Source organism: Pocillopora verrucosa, chromosome 8 (assembly GCF_036669915.1).
Source record: "Pocillopora verrucosa isolate sample1 chromosome 8, ASM3666991v2, whole genome shotgun sequence".
In the NCBI taxonomy this organism is placed as follows: domain Eukaryota; kingdom Metazoa; phylum Cnidaria; class Anthozoa; order Scleractinia; family Pocilloporidae; genus Pocillopora; species Pocillopora verrucosa.
The window spans coordinates 1,141,181-1,154,675 of record NC_089319.1 but is presented as its reverse complement, the minus strand read 5'-3'; the positions used below and the strand labels follow the sequence as shown (position 1 = coordinate 1,154,675).

Genomic DNA, 13,495 nt, shown 5'->3' with positions numbered 1-13,495 from the left:
AAAAAAGATGGTAAGTCAAAATTATATACATAGAAAGTCACTCTGTATTTGGATTAACATTGTTATAAAGCTAATTAGTCCAGCATCGTCTCTATCATAATAATTTACGTCTCTGAAATAAATAAATTATTCAGCATGATTGGTTCCTCTAGATTTTCTTTTTCTTGTCAACACCTTGTAAATCAGTCTCTTTCTCAGCAGCAAACTTTTTCCTCAACTTGCTCGAAAAGTCAGTTCACTGCATTTTAATTAAGTCGTTCAAAGGTCTTTCTCACAAGATGTCTTGAAACGGTTCTTCTCGATTTCCGCGTCTCACTTCATCCCACAAAACATAAATTTTCTCATACAATGAATGTAGGAGAAGGTAAAATGATAAAAAACCGGCGTTATTCACCTCAGTGCTCCTGGGCTGTTGTGTTTTCTCTTCAACGGAACGGTATCTCTGCGAATATTTTACACCAGTACGAGTAACGTGTGTACGTGTTGACTTCTTGTCAATTCTTATTTCAATTGACAAAACCATTTTTGACGAGAAGAATAAAAATCATTTCTATTTGTCAAAGTGTTCGACAAAAACTAGAAACTCATTTAATAATTTTTCAAGCGTTAGTAACTGGAATTTTATATTATCATTGAAACTCTGTTGTCACGTTTCTTTCTAAGAATCTCGTACCCGGAAGAACCTCCTACTGGTGTAGAAACTAATTATAAACACAAGCAGTGAAACATCTGTCTCGTACTGAAATGAATCGTGTATTGGTATGAGAAAGGACATGTTGACACCTCCTAAATTTGCCAGCTGAAAAACGTGAATAACCGTCTCCGTTTCCTCACTCCTTCGAGCTCGTACTTCTTGATTCAAATTGTCTCCAATGTTAGCAAGCAATCTTCCTACTTCTCTCGTTGGTGTTTGTTCAACTTGCATATCACTTCCAGAGGGTTCGTCCCCAGAGTTGTCTTTGTGTCCTTCTGTGTGCATTTTAGATGTGTTGTAGAATCTGCTTATACCAAGTACTTTTCTGTCGCTTCAGTCCTTTGATAAAAGAAGTGATGAAAAAAGTTATAGTTGTTCGTCTTTGAGCAAGTTAGTTATGAAGTCGTGTCCGAAAGTGAAGCGCAGATGTAATGAAAGGCTTAACAAATTGCGTAGTAAGTTGTGCGTCAATGATAAAATCCATGAAATTTTCATTACAACAGGAAGTTCACGGATTAAAATTCTCTAAATGACCATGACACAGGGTTTCGTTATTTTCAAGATAATATTGCTTTACTGACTTACAACTACTACGCGCTTATTTCAGTCTTGGAAAAAAATCAACCTGTTTGTGTATTCTGTTATTTTTGTATGTTATGTTGTAGGGGTGCTCCTGTTGATGGAAAAATATGTCGTGAACTCTGCCTGTGTGTACGTGAAATAACTTCATTAAAGTTTACTTCGTCGCAGAAACAGGTTGTAATACAATGATCATAAAATAAAACACGTAGGGAGAGAACACGCCCTTTTGGGCCAAGGTCGTACACGTTCTCTCTTTTAACTTCGCAGTCACGAAGTTTTGTCGCGCAACTTTAATATTTCAAAACAAAGATATATTCTTTTAGATGTTATCTACATTTTTGGAATAGAAATTCGATTTTCAAAAGCAAGAAAAAACAGTAAAGTTAGTTTGGAAAACTGAAACCATTGAGATTCTAATCTTCCAGGAAAGTAAAACTTCGTAATTGTAAAGCTCTTCATCCAATTTGCGAGTTTTTACATAGGAAACAAATTGAAGAAGCTAACAATCAAATTTTGGGCTGTCATGTCTAAATTTTTTACTGTCTTAGTGTAGTTACCGTACATAGGTAAAAAACAGTATTTTTGAAAAGATTCGATATAAATATTTTCTTCGACACACCTGTTGAAATTCTCTGCGTGTTACTGCTACCTGCCTCCAGGCTAGTTTGAAGCAATTTGTTTTCTGAGCAAGCTCGTAGTGACACTTGTTACAATATCAGTGACCTTCACGTGAGAGTCAAGCTTTTCAGCTTTTTGTATTGTAAACCAATGTTACCGGACTATTGTTTCTCGGCGAAAGCTTGGCGCCAAAACCGCTGGGAGAAAACCGAAGCAGTCAACTTTGCATACAATTCTATTGTGACAAAATAAATGCTGAGCGCCACAAAGTCGCAAACATTTTGTAAACACTCCATGTCACCCTCTTCAGGAATAAAAACACTCACGTAAATTCGTAATCCCTCTAGATTTGTCATGGCTTGTCTTATTAATTTACATGTTATTTAACATTTTCGCGGGTAAATAAATAGTTTCTTAACCTCAGTTCCACACTTTTCCAAAAACACCTCGCTTTAAAAAAATTGCTTGCATTTGATTACGAAAATTGTTTTGATTCGTAACTGACCTTAATTAGTATGCTTTCAGTTTCGGGTGTAAAACTATCGTAGTCCTGTGGCTACATTCCTCCGGCGACATGATTTCATTTTGTCCCGTGCAATGTAGTTTATCCATACAACAGCTTTACAAATTGTTGAGTCACATCACGTGCCAACTCGTGCTTCTCACTACTAATGTGAAATGTTTTTCGAGACGATCAATCAGCTGTGTATATCAACATAGAAAGCTTTGGTGTTGTTTCTTTTTTCCGGTTCTACCTGGCACAATCACAATTTTACAGGCTTTACCGCTGATGAGGCATCTGCTTTCTGTCTGCTATTGTTTCGAAAATATGATGACCAAGCACACTATAACCATAATTAAAGTTCAAGATTTCTTTTTGTTTTATTTTAAATCTATTTCCTCCTCTCTGTTCAAAATTCAAATAACTAAACAACTCACAAGATTAGCTTTATTTATTGACAATTAAATTAATTTCCTGGAGCCTTTCAGTTTGGACACGAAATTGATTCATTTATTATCAAGGACGAACTTCCAATTGATTAGAGTTTTAGAAGTAAGTTTAGTAAAGTAGACAGTCCTGATAGAGAATTCCTTTTCCAAATTTTTTTTATAGAGGATAATTTTTTACGACATTTTAATCGCAAGTTAAATCATGGCTCGCCTAAAATACATGTTTCCACTAATCTGCCAGTTGTTAAATTATTTATGCAAAAAAAAAAAATCGTGACTCATCATTAGTAGGTTTACCTCTAGTTTCGACTGGAACGCCGGAAAGGGTACGTCATGTGTATTTATATCGATGGCGACAAAATGTCGTGTCATTTCGAATAGGAAATGTGCCGATCGTCGAGAAAATACTTCACAATAAGAAAAATGATTAAAATACACCGAGTTCGAATGTAAATAAACCCGAACTGAATAATGTGACTCCTTACTAGTCATTTTTGCAGTTGGATCTCCAGTACGTGCCTTTCAGGAATGAGATCATCTCTTTTGCCTCAGGAAATAAGTAACATGCACCTTGAAAACAAAATAAATCACTGTTTGAGAGCCAACAATTTTCGTCAGTTGGCCTACATTTAATAATCGACACAGTACAGCTCACCAATTGTGCGAAATCGTGAATAAGGATATTTGACTGTAAGCCTTGTTGTGATGAAGCTGCGTTTCCATCTTGACTAAACGAGTTACCTTCTCTCAAATATTTAAAGCTAGGCGATTGTTTGCCTGTATCTTCTTAAAATTCATATAATGAAGTTCAAATACATGTTAGGCTCTCGGAGAGAATTTTCCGCAATGAAGCTATATAGGGTTGCCAACCTCGAAATAATCATTACATCGGAAGTAATTGCGTGAAAGTGATCATCAAAATTTAATTAAAGCGGGACCGAATTATACTTTGTATCAGCGAAAAAAAAATCACATCGAAGGTGGTTTCCTTTCGGCTATTTTTCTTTGTCGTCCGGTAGTTGGATCCAGTACACAGCCCCTGTAAACATCTGACTGCATGTTTTAATACAGTTCTGCTTTTGTAGGGAATCAGATCAGTCTTAAATGGACCTTACCACAGTTGAATGCGAACCTTCATTTTCAGCTACGCAATGTCGAAAAATATATTCCCTCCAAATAAATGAATTGTAAAACGAATGATGGTAAATTATAAAACCAAAAACATACAAGGAAGTCACTCGCGGGTCTTTCTTGTTGGGGTCCAGTGTTCTTCCTTTGAGTGCGAGTTGTCACATGAGTCATCACGTGATGTAGCGTCTTGCATAAATTTGTCATCTTTTCCTATCTCACGCACGAGGTAGCACTTTGGCGATTGTTCAGTCTTTTCTCTCAAAATGACTCGTGTTTTCATCGGGAGATTGGCAATGAATGCCCGAGAAAGCGATGTGGAAAAATTTCTTCGAGGATACGGTAAATTAAAAGACATAAGCTTGAAAAGAGGATACGGATTTGTGGTAAGAGAGAGGGCGAATTTGTTTATTCTTGTAGGAGAAAGCTAAGTACGAGCATGTGAATACTCTGCACTTCTAGACTTTATGATTTTTCAATGTAGGAATTTGATGATCATCGAGATGCTGATGATGCGATTGCAGATTTGAATGGCAAGGAACTGCTGGGAGAATAGTGAGTGAAGTAACGAAAGTTTTTCAGCTAAATATAAATTCAGAAATTAGGCTAAATAATTCATAAGCAACGAAATCAACCTTGTCAGATATTACATAGTACCTCGTAGATGTAACGACTTTATTACTGCAGTTCTCTTTTGTTTTACGGTAGAGAACATATAATCCTGTCTAATTTAAAGATGGGTTACAGTCTTAAAGTACACCACGAAAGTCATTTTCTTTGATTTGGCTTTTATCCAGCCACCTGCAAATAGGCATATATCACGAAGCTGAATTTTCGCCAAAATACGTAGGCTCCCATGGCCTATTCTTGAAAGAAACCGATCAATAATGAAACGAAACACAACGATACCGATGAACTCTTTGTGTTGCTTCAAGACTTGTGTGTTATTAGGTATCACTTTGCCCACACACCACTTTCACTTTGGCAGGGGCCATATTTCTGCTTCTTATGATCCAATTAAGATTACCTCTTAGAATCTAAAGCTGAAGTAACTTTTATGTGTTTTTATTTTTTTTCAGTGTTGCATTAGAGTTGGCCAGAGGAAAGAGGAGTGGTGGTGGTGGTGGGCGTGGTGGAGGAAGAGGTGGAGGGGGCTATGGTGGTCGCAGACCTGTTTGGCTGGACAAGTATTGCGAATATTTTTAAGACACTTTTTTATCCCAAATATAATTACTGTATTTATTTTCTTAGTTTTGTTTAAAACTGGTGAGACTTTGAATTTATACAAATTTCTTTTATTTTGTCCCTACTGGGGGTCAAGGTATGGGCCTCCAGTAAGAACACAGTACCGTGTTATCGTGGAAAACATGTCAAGTCGCACAAGTTGGCAGGTACTTGTTATTACCTAGGTGCATTGTATGTTTTATGAGTATAGAGTTGCATTGAAATCAAATCTGAGTAAATGGGAAATTGGAATTAACATCTGGAGATTCTTGTCACAATGTTGGGAAAGGATCCTCTCCAATTATTCCTCCATGGTGAAAATTTTGCTTTCCCTTTTCAATCACTATAATATATTTTACTTGACTTTAATTGTTTATGTAATTGTGTAATTTGCTATGCTATTGTTGTATTTTCATTGTATAATAATATACCTTATGAATTTTAAGAATGTACAAATGAAGGGTTTGATATAAAATGCCAGGTATTTGTTTAAAGGACCTGTTGATTTGATATAGATGGTTTGTTTTTCCTACAAAAGTTTTGTCAGGGATTGACAGCAGGCAATTAGTTTATGGAGAAGAGATTCCCAATTTAGTATTTTTTCATTTGTTTGTTGACAGGGCGTTAAGGATTAAGCGCTTGATATTCACTAAGCAAAGGTTACAAATGATGTTGGATCTTTTCCTAAACTGAGGGAGGTTCCCTTTGCGTGTCACTGCCTTGCGATGGTTGTGAAAGCTTGCAAATTAACGATGTGAAGTGACTTAATGTGATATGGGTACAGTGATTGATGAGAAGTCTGCTTGTCATCTCTGAAGATACTAAACTAAATCTGTGATATGTGAGAATTTGAAGAGAGATGTATTGTATTGTACACTCAGGTAAGATGGAGGGAAGGCCACTGTCTTCCCTTTCTGGGTTTCAATCCAAAAGAGTTAGCCAATCATTCTCGGCTGTTTAAGACTGAAAGGTGATTGGTAACTTTGATCGCTGTAAAAGAGTCAGGATGAGTGACAGTTTTTTGTTATTAAATTATGACAAATTAATATTTGTTTCTGATTTCTTGAGAACGTCATCAGAATTCTTGCAAACAATTAAACAGTGTGTTCACCAGTATAAGGAAATTATTGGTTACCCTTTGAGCAGAGTCTTCCTTCACCTCCTCCAAAGAAATGGAAGGTTCTTTTTGGAGGAGGTAGAAGACAACTCTGCTAGCAAGATGGTTATATGTGTAACCTTATTTAATTGTTCAAGGAAAAGAGTAGTTTAACACAATACTTTTATTTGTTAGTCATGGTTGCCACAAATCATAAAATGGCTGGTGAGAAATTCTTCATTGAGGAATAATCTTGAATATTACATGTTGGATCTTTGGAAACTTTTCTCATTGGGGAGATCACAAAGTCTTTGAATATTAGAGAAAATGATTTGTGTGGCAAACATGTTAGACCTTGTATTTGTTTCTTTCGAGCTAGACTGTCATTGAATCACTAACATTCTCGTCTGATTATCTGTTAGGATCTGAAAGACCACCTTCGCCAGGTCAGCAATGCAAGACTAACTTATGCTGATGCACATAAAAAGAGAGTTGGAGAAGGGTGAGGATTTTTAAAATAAATTTTATAGTATTTTTTTGGTTATAGGGTGTAGCACTTTTTCAAAGAAATTTTGCCTGATCACCCTTGAACTGTCTCAGATTTGGGTGCATCTTATAGCTAAGTATTTTCATGCAATGAAATTTGAGAATGTCCTATTTTCTAATTTAAAAAACAAAAGATAAATAAGTAAAAGGCTAGGAATATTGGTTATTAACTTTACTTGACTTGGTGGTTCTGAAAAGAATCATTTATTCATACTTAAAGAAACAAATTCAAAAAATCAAGGTGTGTCTTATAACTGTGAGTGTATAACCAGAAAAAAAATACGGTATTCAACAAAATATTTGAGGATTAATAGCAACGTAGCAAAGTTTGCATAAAATTTACCAAAGTTGTTTATTCATTAAAACATTAGTGAACGTGTGTACTGAAACTTTTGAATGTTTTCATAGATGTGTAGAATTTGAGAGTCGTGAGGACATGCTGGATTGCCTTAGGAAAGCTGATGATACAGAACTTGGAGGCAAAAGGATTCGCCTTGTTGAAGTGAGTGTGCGAGTCTTTTCAAGAGGATGTTCATTATATTCCTTCATCATTTTTGATTAGAATTCGTTGGCATTAAATACACAAGGTGAACACTTTATGCATGCATTGTATGAGTTTGTCACCTGGCCAGCATCCCTTGTGGCCTGAACTAACAATTTTTTTTAATCTTGAGAAATTTTTGCTCACTATAATGTCAATAACATGTATAGTGTTAATAACATGTATAATTCTTACTTGATCAATTTCAGTGCATGCTCTTTTCAAATTAGTTGATGAACTACTTCTAGATTTGTGCAACCATTATATGTTTGAAATGAAAATAGAAGGTAAAACATTGTTTCTCTTTCACAGGATAAAGGCCATCATAGCTCCCCTCCGAGACGCAGTAGTTACAGAAAGAGCTCTCACTCAAGGTCTCGCTCAAGGTCCCGTTCACGATCTCGATCTCGTTCTCGCTCTCGATCACCGAAGAAGCGTTCAAGGTAACTTGTGTTGTATTGTCTAACACAAGTTGAATGTACATGTAGGAAGAGTGGGTCAAGAAAAGGGGTGACTTGTGCTCATTACAATCTTTGTGTTTTATGTAGCTGAACAATTGTAGTTAGTGTTATATGAAAAATAATGTTATCAGAAATGCACTGTTTTTTTATTGTTCATTTAACTGTTTGATCCATAGGTCTTACTCTCGCTCCAGAAGTCGCTCTGCATCAAGGTCCCCAGCCCGTGCAACAAAGCATTCACGAACACCTTCAAGGTCTCCTGAGCCAGCAAGGGCTGCATCACCTGACGAAAGACGCGACGAAAGACGCGATGAAAGACGTGAAGAAAGTGACGATTGATTGTCATCATTGGTTTAAGTTTACATAGGCTACATTTCAACCAGTGTTCGTTCCAAATACATCTCATAGAAAACTGTCCATTGAACAATTTTTTGAAGTTTTTAGTGATTGCAAATGTACCACATTTGTTAGAGATTTTTTCTTGTGTGTGGACTTGAATGTCTGAACCAAACACAGAATTGAAGTTCATAGTGGAAGAGTTTATGTAAAGTTCTCTCTACTCTAATCAATGTCAGTATCTAATAGAGATTTTCAGTCGAATACAGTTTTGATGATCAAAATTGTGTTATATTTAGAAATTTTGTACTGTTTGCATTTGATTTAATTGTGTTGTCGAGTATATTAAAGGAAACACTCTTCATGTAAAACGAGTTGTTAGAGGTCATTTGAGTGACCACTCTGATTAATTAATTCTGTTGTTTTAAAATAAAATCTTAACCAGATTTGATCCTATCTTGAAGGATTATGGCTTAATGTCATACATGTACCTTGCATGTCTGTTTGTCCCAGTTTTACTTGGCATCACTTCTCAGAATGCCACCTCCTAAGTACATCTACATGAATATGACAAGTGCACAGCAATATCATTCCACAATTGGCATCCTGCTAAGTCTACAAGCTATCATCCTTTTCACCATTCCCAGGGAGGTAGAAATCTTGTAAAAATAATATTTACTACACTACATTCTTCTGCTTTAAAACCCAAAGCATTGGCAGGCACTTTTTAATGAAGTACTGGAGTATTCATTTGCAAACAATACTGCAGGCCCAGTTTAATAAATCATGGACTTTCAAATTTACTATTTGGGTAAATAGTTGCTGAATATAACAGAGAAGAACAAAACACTTAATACTGTCAAAGAGTTTTATTCAAAGTCTGCATTCTCTGGCTTGATGCTTAACTTAGATTTACTCTCAGTAAGAGCAGCAAAAATTACATGTAATGATCTAGAGAATCTCATTTAAAGTGGTATTAAATACTAACAGTGACTCATCACCTGATAAGCACACTTCTCTGTAAAGTATTTAGGAAAAAGTTGTTGATGTTTCCAACATTATCAAAGTCCCATCATTAACTTATATCTTAGATGTTTTGACAACTCAACTCTACATTTTCATGTTTTGTGTTTTATTAACCTCAGATTTCAAACTTAATTTATTTTAAAAATAGTAGAGTATCAATGCATCTGGTTGTGCCTTCACAAATTCTAATTATCGGCCTCAGTTGTGAATTCCAACATAAAACTCCCTGTCTAACTACTCAAAATCCAATTTTAAATTCTCCTTTTCGATTGCTATACATTCCTTAGTTTCAGTTGCCAGAATTGGGTTTACATCAATTAAGACCTTGTGCTTGTTCACTGGAAATGTCTTTCAAGGGTCCATCAAACATTTTAGCTCACAGTAAGTACAATTGGCTAAAGTGTGCCAGGTGTCTAAACATGCCCCTACTAAAACTGGGAAATGTCTATTAATATTTGTCAATATTCAACAATTAATAAGGCAAAAAAGTCCTCTGCAAATAGTTGACTGAGCACATTTCATTTAAGGTGGTTTGAAAAGTATTTGAAGGATAATAAGCACAATGGCTTTCTCTGGGCTTGACATGTTGCATGTATATTTGCCCTTGGACATTTGCACCTTGAAGCTCACAGTTTCCTCAAGCTCTGCTTTCATAAAATTGTTCACTTCTTGGAACAGACAATGTCCATGACCAAATATCACAAAAAATGTTCACACCAAATGGAGGTTAATATTTAGATATTTTAAAGAGATGATAGATTGCTTATTGAACACATCTGAAACTCAACCTCTCAGCTTAAGAAGAGGATTGACACAAATCTAAATACTGGGAGCACAAGGTAAAGTGAGAGTCAATGATTCCTTGCAAATCACTTCGGTTGTGTTAATTGGTTTTATTAACTGAGGGCTGTGTATGGGTAAATTGATTAATTAATCATCTTGTCATGACGTGGCAACTTGTTTCAGTGGTTGCTCGAGGTATTCAGCTAATGCTTCTGCCTGTTCAAACACAAAATAAACTTTACTGTAAAAAACTTAAGTTAAATTTAAACCTGTACTAACTGGTCTATTTCTTTTGTTCACAATTAAATGTAGTGGGCATTTAACAGAAGTAATATTGACAATACCTTTGCTTTGAGCATTCCTAGTCCTACAGATTGTTGTGCATAAAGACAAAGGATTAGATTAGCCACCCTTGTGATGACAACTTTTCCCTCCTTAACAAAAAAGAAAACATCAATTATTACAAACTCAATTAATGAGCATAACCATTCAATTCTAGTCTTGAAGTAAGACATTCAGTATTAAAGGAATCTCCTAAACCTGTCATAGTTCTACCATAGAACTACTGAATCAACAGATGTGCAACATTTATCTTAACATGATGGCACGTATACAGAAAAACAGGAGTTGATGTGTGAAGTTCTTTGGTAGAATTGCCTTATTTTATTAAATCATGGACTTGCAAATTTATTATTTGGTAGATAGCGCCTGGAGAAAATAACAGAAAAGAACAAAACTCTCAATACTATCTCAGAGTTTTATTCAAAGTCTGCAGACTCTGACTTGACACTTACTTTGCATTGCTTTCAGTAAGAACAGCAAAAATTACACTTGCAATGATCTGGAGATTCTCACTTTGAGTACTGATATGACTCACATCACCTGAGAGGCACATCTCTATGTAAAGTATTGATTCTCTAAGAAAAAGTTGTTGATGTTTCCCTTAGATTTGGTGTAGTTAACATGAGGTGCAATCAGGAAAATGCAAAGTATTCTTTCAAATCCAGTGGCCCATATCACTAGAAAAGTGTTCTCTTGAAACTTTTTAGTAGCCAGGCATAAAAAAACAACACCAGATAAAATGCATTTCAGATCAAAACAGGTAATTTATTGTTATGTAAACTAGCAGGTGCCTCAGAAACCAAAGGCTGGTGCATCTCCCATGAGCTAAATGTTAGCTGATAAAAAAAATTGTGAATGTCTATATTGACATGTGTATACTTGCAACCACTACTAAGCACTTTTAAACATATTTGCACCTGACTCTAAGTAAGAGGCCAAACAGCCAAAAGTTAGAAAGTATTCATGAACAGACTAGTTGGTATAAGATAAAGTGAACAGATACAAACCTCGCAATCCATGAAGATCATTTTAAGCTCATCACTATGGAAGGCCATTTTTCCATTCTTTTCATATGCTGCCCATATACTAGATGCAATGGCTGCTGTCACTTTAGCATCCTTATCACCTGATCCAGCATATGATAACAGTGAGCCCTCTTGGTTGATAAGTCTAAGGGGGATATTTTTACAATAAAGTAAGCAACATACACAATTGTCTACTTGTGAATAGTTAGGTAAATAAATAAACAAACAAATAAATTGGATAAATCGTATTTGGTAAAATTTTCCATTTAAAAATTTGTTGTAAACCAGTAGGGTGTAGTATGGTTTATACATTTTCGTTTGACTTGTTTAAAGTAATTTAGTTAAAAGATACATCCAGGCACTGACACCAGAGTATAGATAAGCACAAGTAACAGTCATCTCATGTTGCCAAGCATTATTGGGATGTACACTGTTTTGACCCAAAAGATTTGCCCATCACGTGAATAATTAATTAGAAAATGAAATCAGTCCTAATGTTCAATGAGACTGATTTAGAGTAAAACTAACAGTGCCATATACATTGTAGCAACTATCTCTGACAGTTTTTCGTATCATTGTAAACTAAACTGAAAAAAAAAGGATAATGGTGCTGCCAAATTTTTATTTTTGGTTCAGTTTTAATTACTAATGTAACATTTGGTCCTTTGGAAATTCTGTTGAAGGTTGTCTGTGGAAGAACTAGCAAAGATTAATTAATAGAAACTGTTTATTTAGTAACACTCAGGATAAACATATATGTGGTAACTGCTAAGTTCGAAGCAAACTCGCTTTATTTTACTTTCATACCTCGTGTGATCATCAAATCGTTACCTTCCATGACACGTGATTTCTGAACCATTCTCTGAGTTTAATGGTCATGAATAGGTCGCTTTTTCATTACACTGATGTGCATGCAAGCCTTCGCATGTGATTTATAGCATGTAACGTTTAACGATGAGTAAGTGTTATAGCAATCGAGTTTAATAACCAGCATTATATTCGTCCATCATCCTTAGAGTGTTCTTTACCATTCATGAAGAATCTTCATTACCTTTAGCGGTTGAACTCAGTGTTTAGGGGTCAATCTTTAGGTGAGAAAAGCTTTATCTGGAAGACTTACAGTGAGCTGATGACTCCTCCACTGATTGCCTGGCCCAAGATTTCAGTGAGAACTTTCGGCTTTAGCATCCTTACGGTTTGAGATTACGGTAACTCTACTCCACGTTTATCACTGAGCACATAAACATGTGACATTTACCGGCTCAAATATTCATTTAACTATCTGTAACCCACTGATCTGCGAAGGAAATCTCTACACATCACGTGCCTTTCCGACTTTTCCGAGCATTGCTTCACGTATCCGTCAGTTAGTGTGGCATTCAATTAGAACCAGTGTCCAGGCCTTCACTGATATCCACACGAAGTACAACAACTGGGACTGCTGAAAACTGATTTGGAAATATTAGAAAAGTTTGATTTACCAACAGTTAACATTCAATCGCAAAGCTTTCTAAACGATTTAATACTAAAGTGACTTAAAGATAAATCGACCTAATGGAGAAGAAAGCCCACGCAAAACAATAAAATGCTCGCAACAGCATTAAAATGACTTAATTGAGGAAGACCTTAGCATGCTGTACAATTTAGTATCGAGAAAAACTAACCATCGATGACATCCTATTTTTAACAGTACATATGTATTTTCAAACTCTGTATAGAGAAGATTCATTACACTAAACTTAATGGAAATCTGCATTCATTTCAGAGACAGGGTACACAAGTCAGGTCATTTTGAGTCAGCTAAAATTTCAAGCAGGATTTTGTAAGTGTCCAGAAGAGAATCGATTGCATGATGAAAGTTATCGTTGCCGTGATGGTTTCTCGGGAACTGATCTGTTGTGGCAGAGGCATTTTCTCTACCAATGATTCAGTAAATAGTTTAAAGCCGGAAATGTTTTTCGGGCGGAGTGACCGTTCGCGGTCTTCGCGTTCAAATAGTCCTGAGGGACAGTTCTCTTAATTACCCTTAGCTGAGGCTCCATATCCGCCTTTATCTCGTATCTTGTTCTCGAAACTTCCTTCGGCCATGGAGTGCAGACTTATTTCCTGCACAGCGGCTGCCTACCTTTTGAACAGACCGAT

General features: G+C 35.9%; 2 protein-coding genes and 1 long non-coding RNA gene across 4 annotated transcripts; 1 reads left to right on the top strand and 2 right to left on the bottom strand.

The window, feature by feature from the left end:
• Window positions 1–737: 737 nt before the first annotated feature.
• LOC136282771 (uncharacterized) lies at window positions 738–3,320 on the bottom strand. The gene is made up of 2 exons (XR_010718430.1): window positions 2,400–3,320; window positions 738–1,033 (listed from the first exon to the last, which is right to left on the bottom strand). It is a non-coding gene; the product is annotated as an uncharacterized lncRNA (long non-coding RNA).
• An 847-nt stretch (window positions 3,321–4,167) lies between these two features.
• On the top strand, window positions 4,168–8,621 carry LOC131787914 (serine/arginine-rich splicing factor 6). 2 transcript variants are annotated; one of them, XM_059104989.2, is made up of 8 exons: window positions 4,168–4,359; window positions 4,458–4,528; window positions 5,053–5,160; window positions 5,295–5,364; window positions 6,716–6,795; window positions 7,248–7,341; window positions 7,693–7,823; window positions 8,018–8,621. In XM_059104989.2, exons 1-8 carry the CDS (start codon window positions 4,240–4,242, stop codon window positions 8,178–8,180), a joined length of 837 nt encoding a protein of 278 aa, XP_058960972.2. In that variant the 5' UTR covers window positions 4,168–4,239; the 3' UTR covers window positions 8,181–8,621. The 2 variants fall into 2 exon arrangements, with proteins under 2 accessions (XP_058960972.2, XP_058960971.2); XM_059104988.2 differs by having other exon boundaries at window positions 5,053–5,161; window positions 5,287–5,364; window positions 8,018–8,620.
• Window positions 8,622–9,288: 667 nt separating this feature from the next.
• On the bottom strand, window positions 9,289–12,695 carry LOC131787915 (ragulator complex protein LAMTOR2). Its single transcript, XM_059104990.2, has 4 exons — window positions 12,474–12,695; window positions 11,336–11,498; window positions 10,331–10,420; window positions 9,289–10,202 (listed from the first exon to the last, which is right to left on the bottom strand). Exons 1-4 carry the CDS (start codon window positions 12,539–12,541, stop codon window positions 10,146–10,148), a joined length of 378 nt encoding a protein of 125 aa, XP_058960973.1. The 5' UTR covers window positions 12,542–12,695; the 3' UTR covers window positions 9,289–10,145.
• Window positions 12,696–13,495: the final 800 nt, after the last annotated feature.

Bases quoted from the DNA above. Each gene is read 5' to 3' on its own strand.
- LOC131787914 (XM_059104988.2), top strand. From the start codon at position 4,240: ATGACTCGTGTTTTCATCGGGAGATTGGCAATGAATGCCCGAGAAAGC. The intron at 6,796-7,247 runs GTGAGGATTTTT...ATGTTTTCATAG, and splicing joins AAAAAGAGAGTTGGAGAAGG to ATGTGTAGAATTTGAGAGTC. The intron at 7,342-7,692 runs GTGAGTGTGCGA...TCTCTTTCACAG, and splicing joins AAAGGATTCGCCTTGTTGAA to GATAAAGGCCATCATAGCTC.
- LOC131787915 (XM_059104990.2), bottom strand. From the start codon at position 12,541: ATGCTAAAGCCGAAAGTTCTCACTGAAATCTTGGGCCAGGCAATCAGT. The intron at 10,421-11,335 runs GTTTGTATCTGT...TTTTTTGTTAAG, and splicing joins TGATCTTCATGGATTGCGAG to GAGGGAAAAGTTGTCATCAC. The intron at 10,203-10,330 runs GTATTGTCAATA...GTGTTTGAACAG, and splicing joins TAGGAATGCTCAAAGCAAAG to GCAGAAGCATTAGCTGAATA.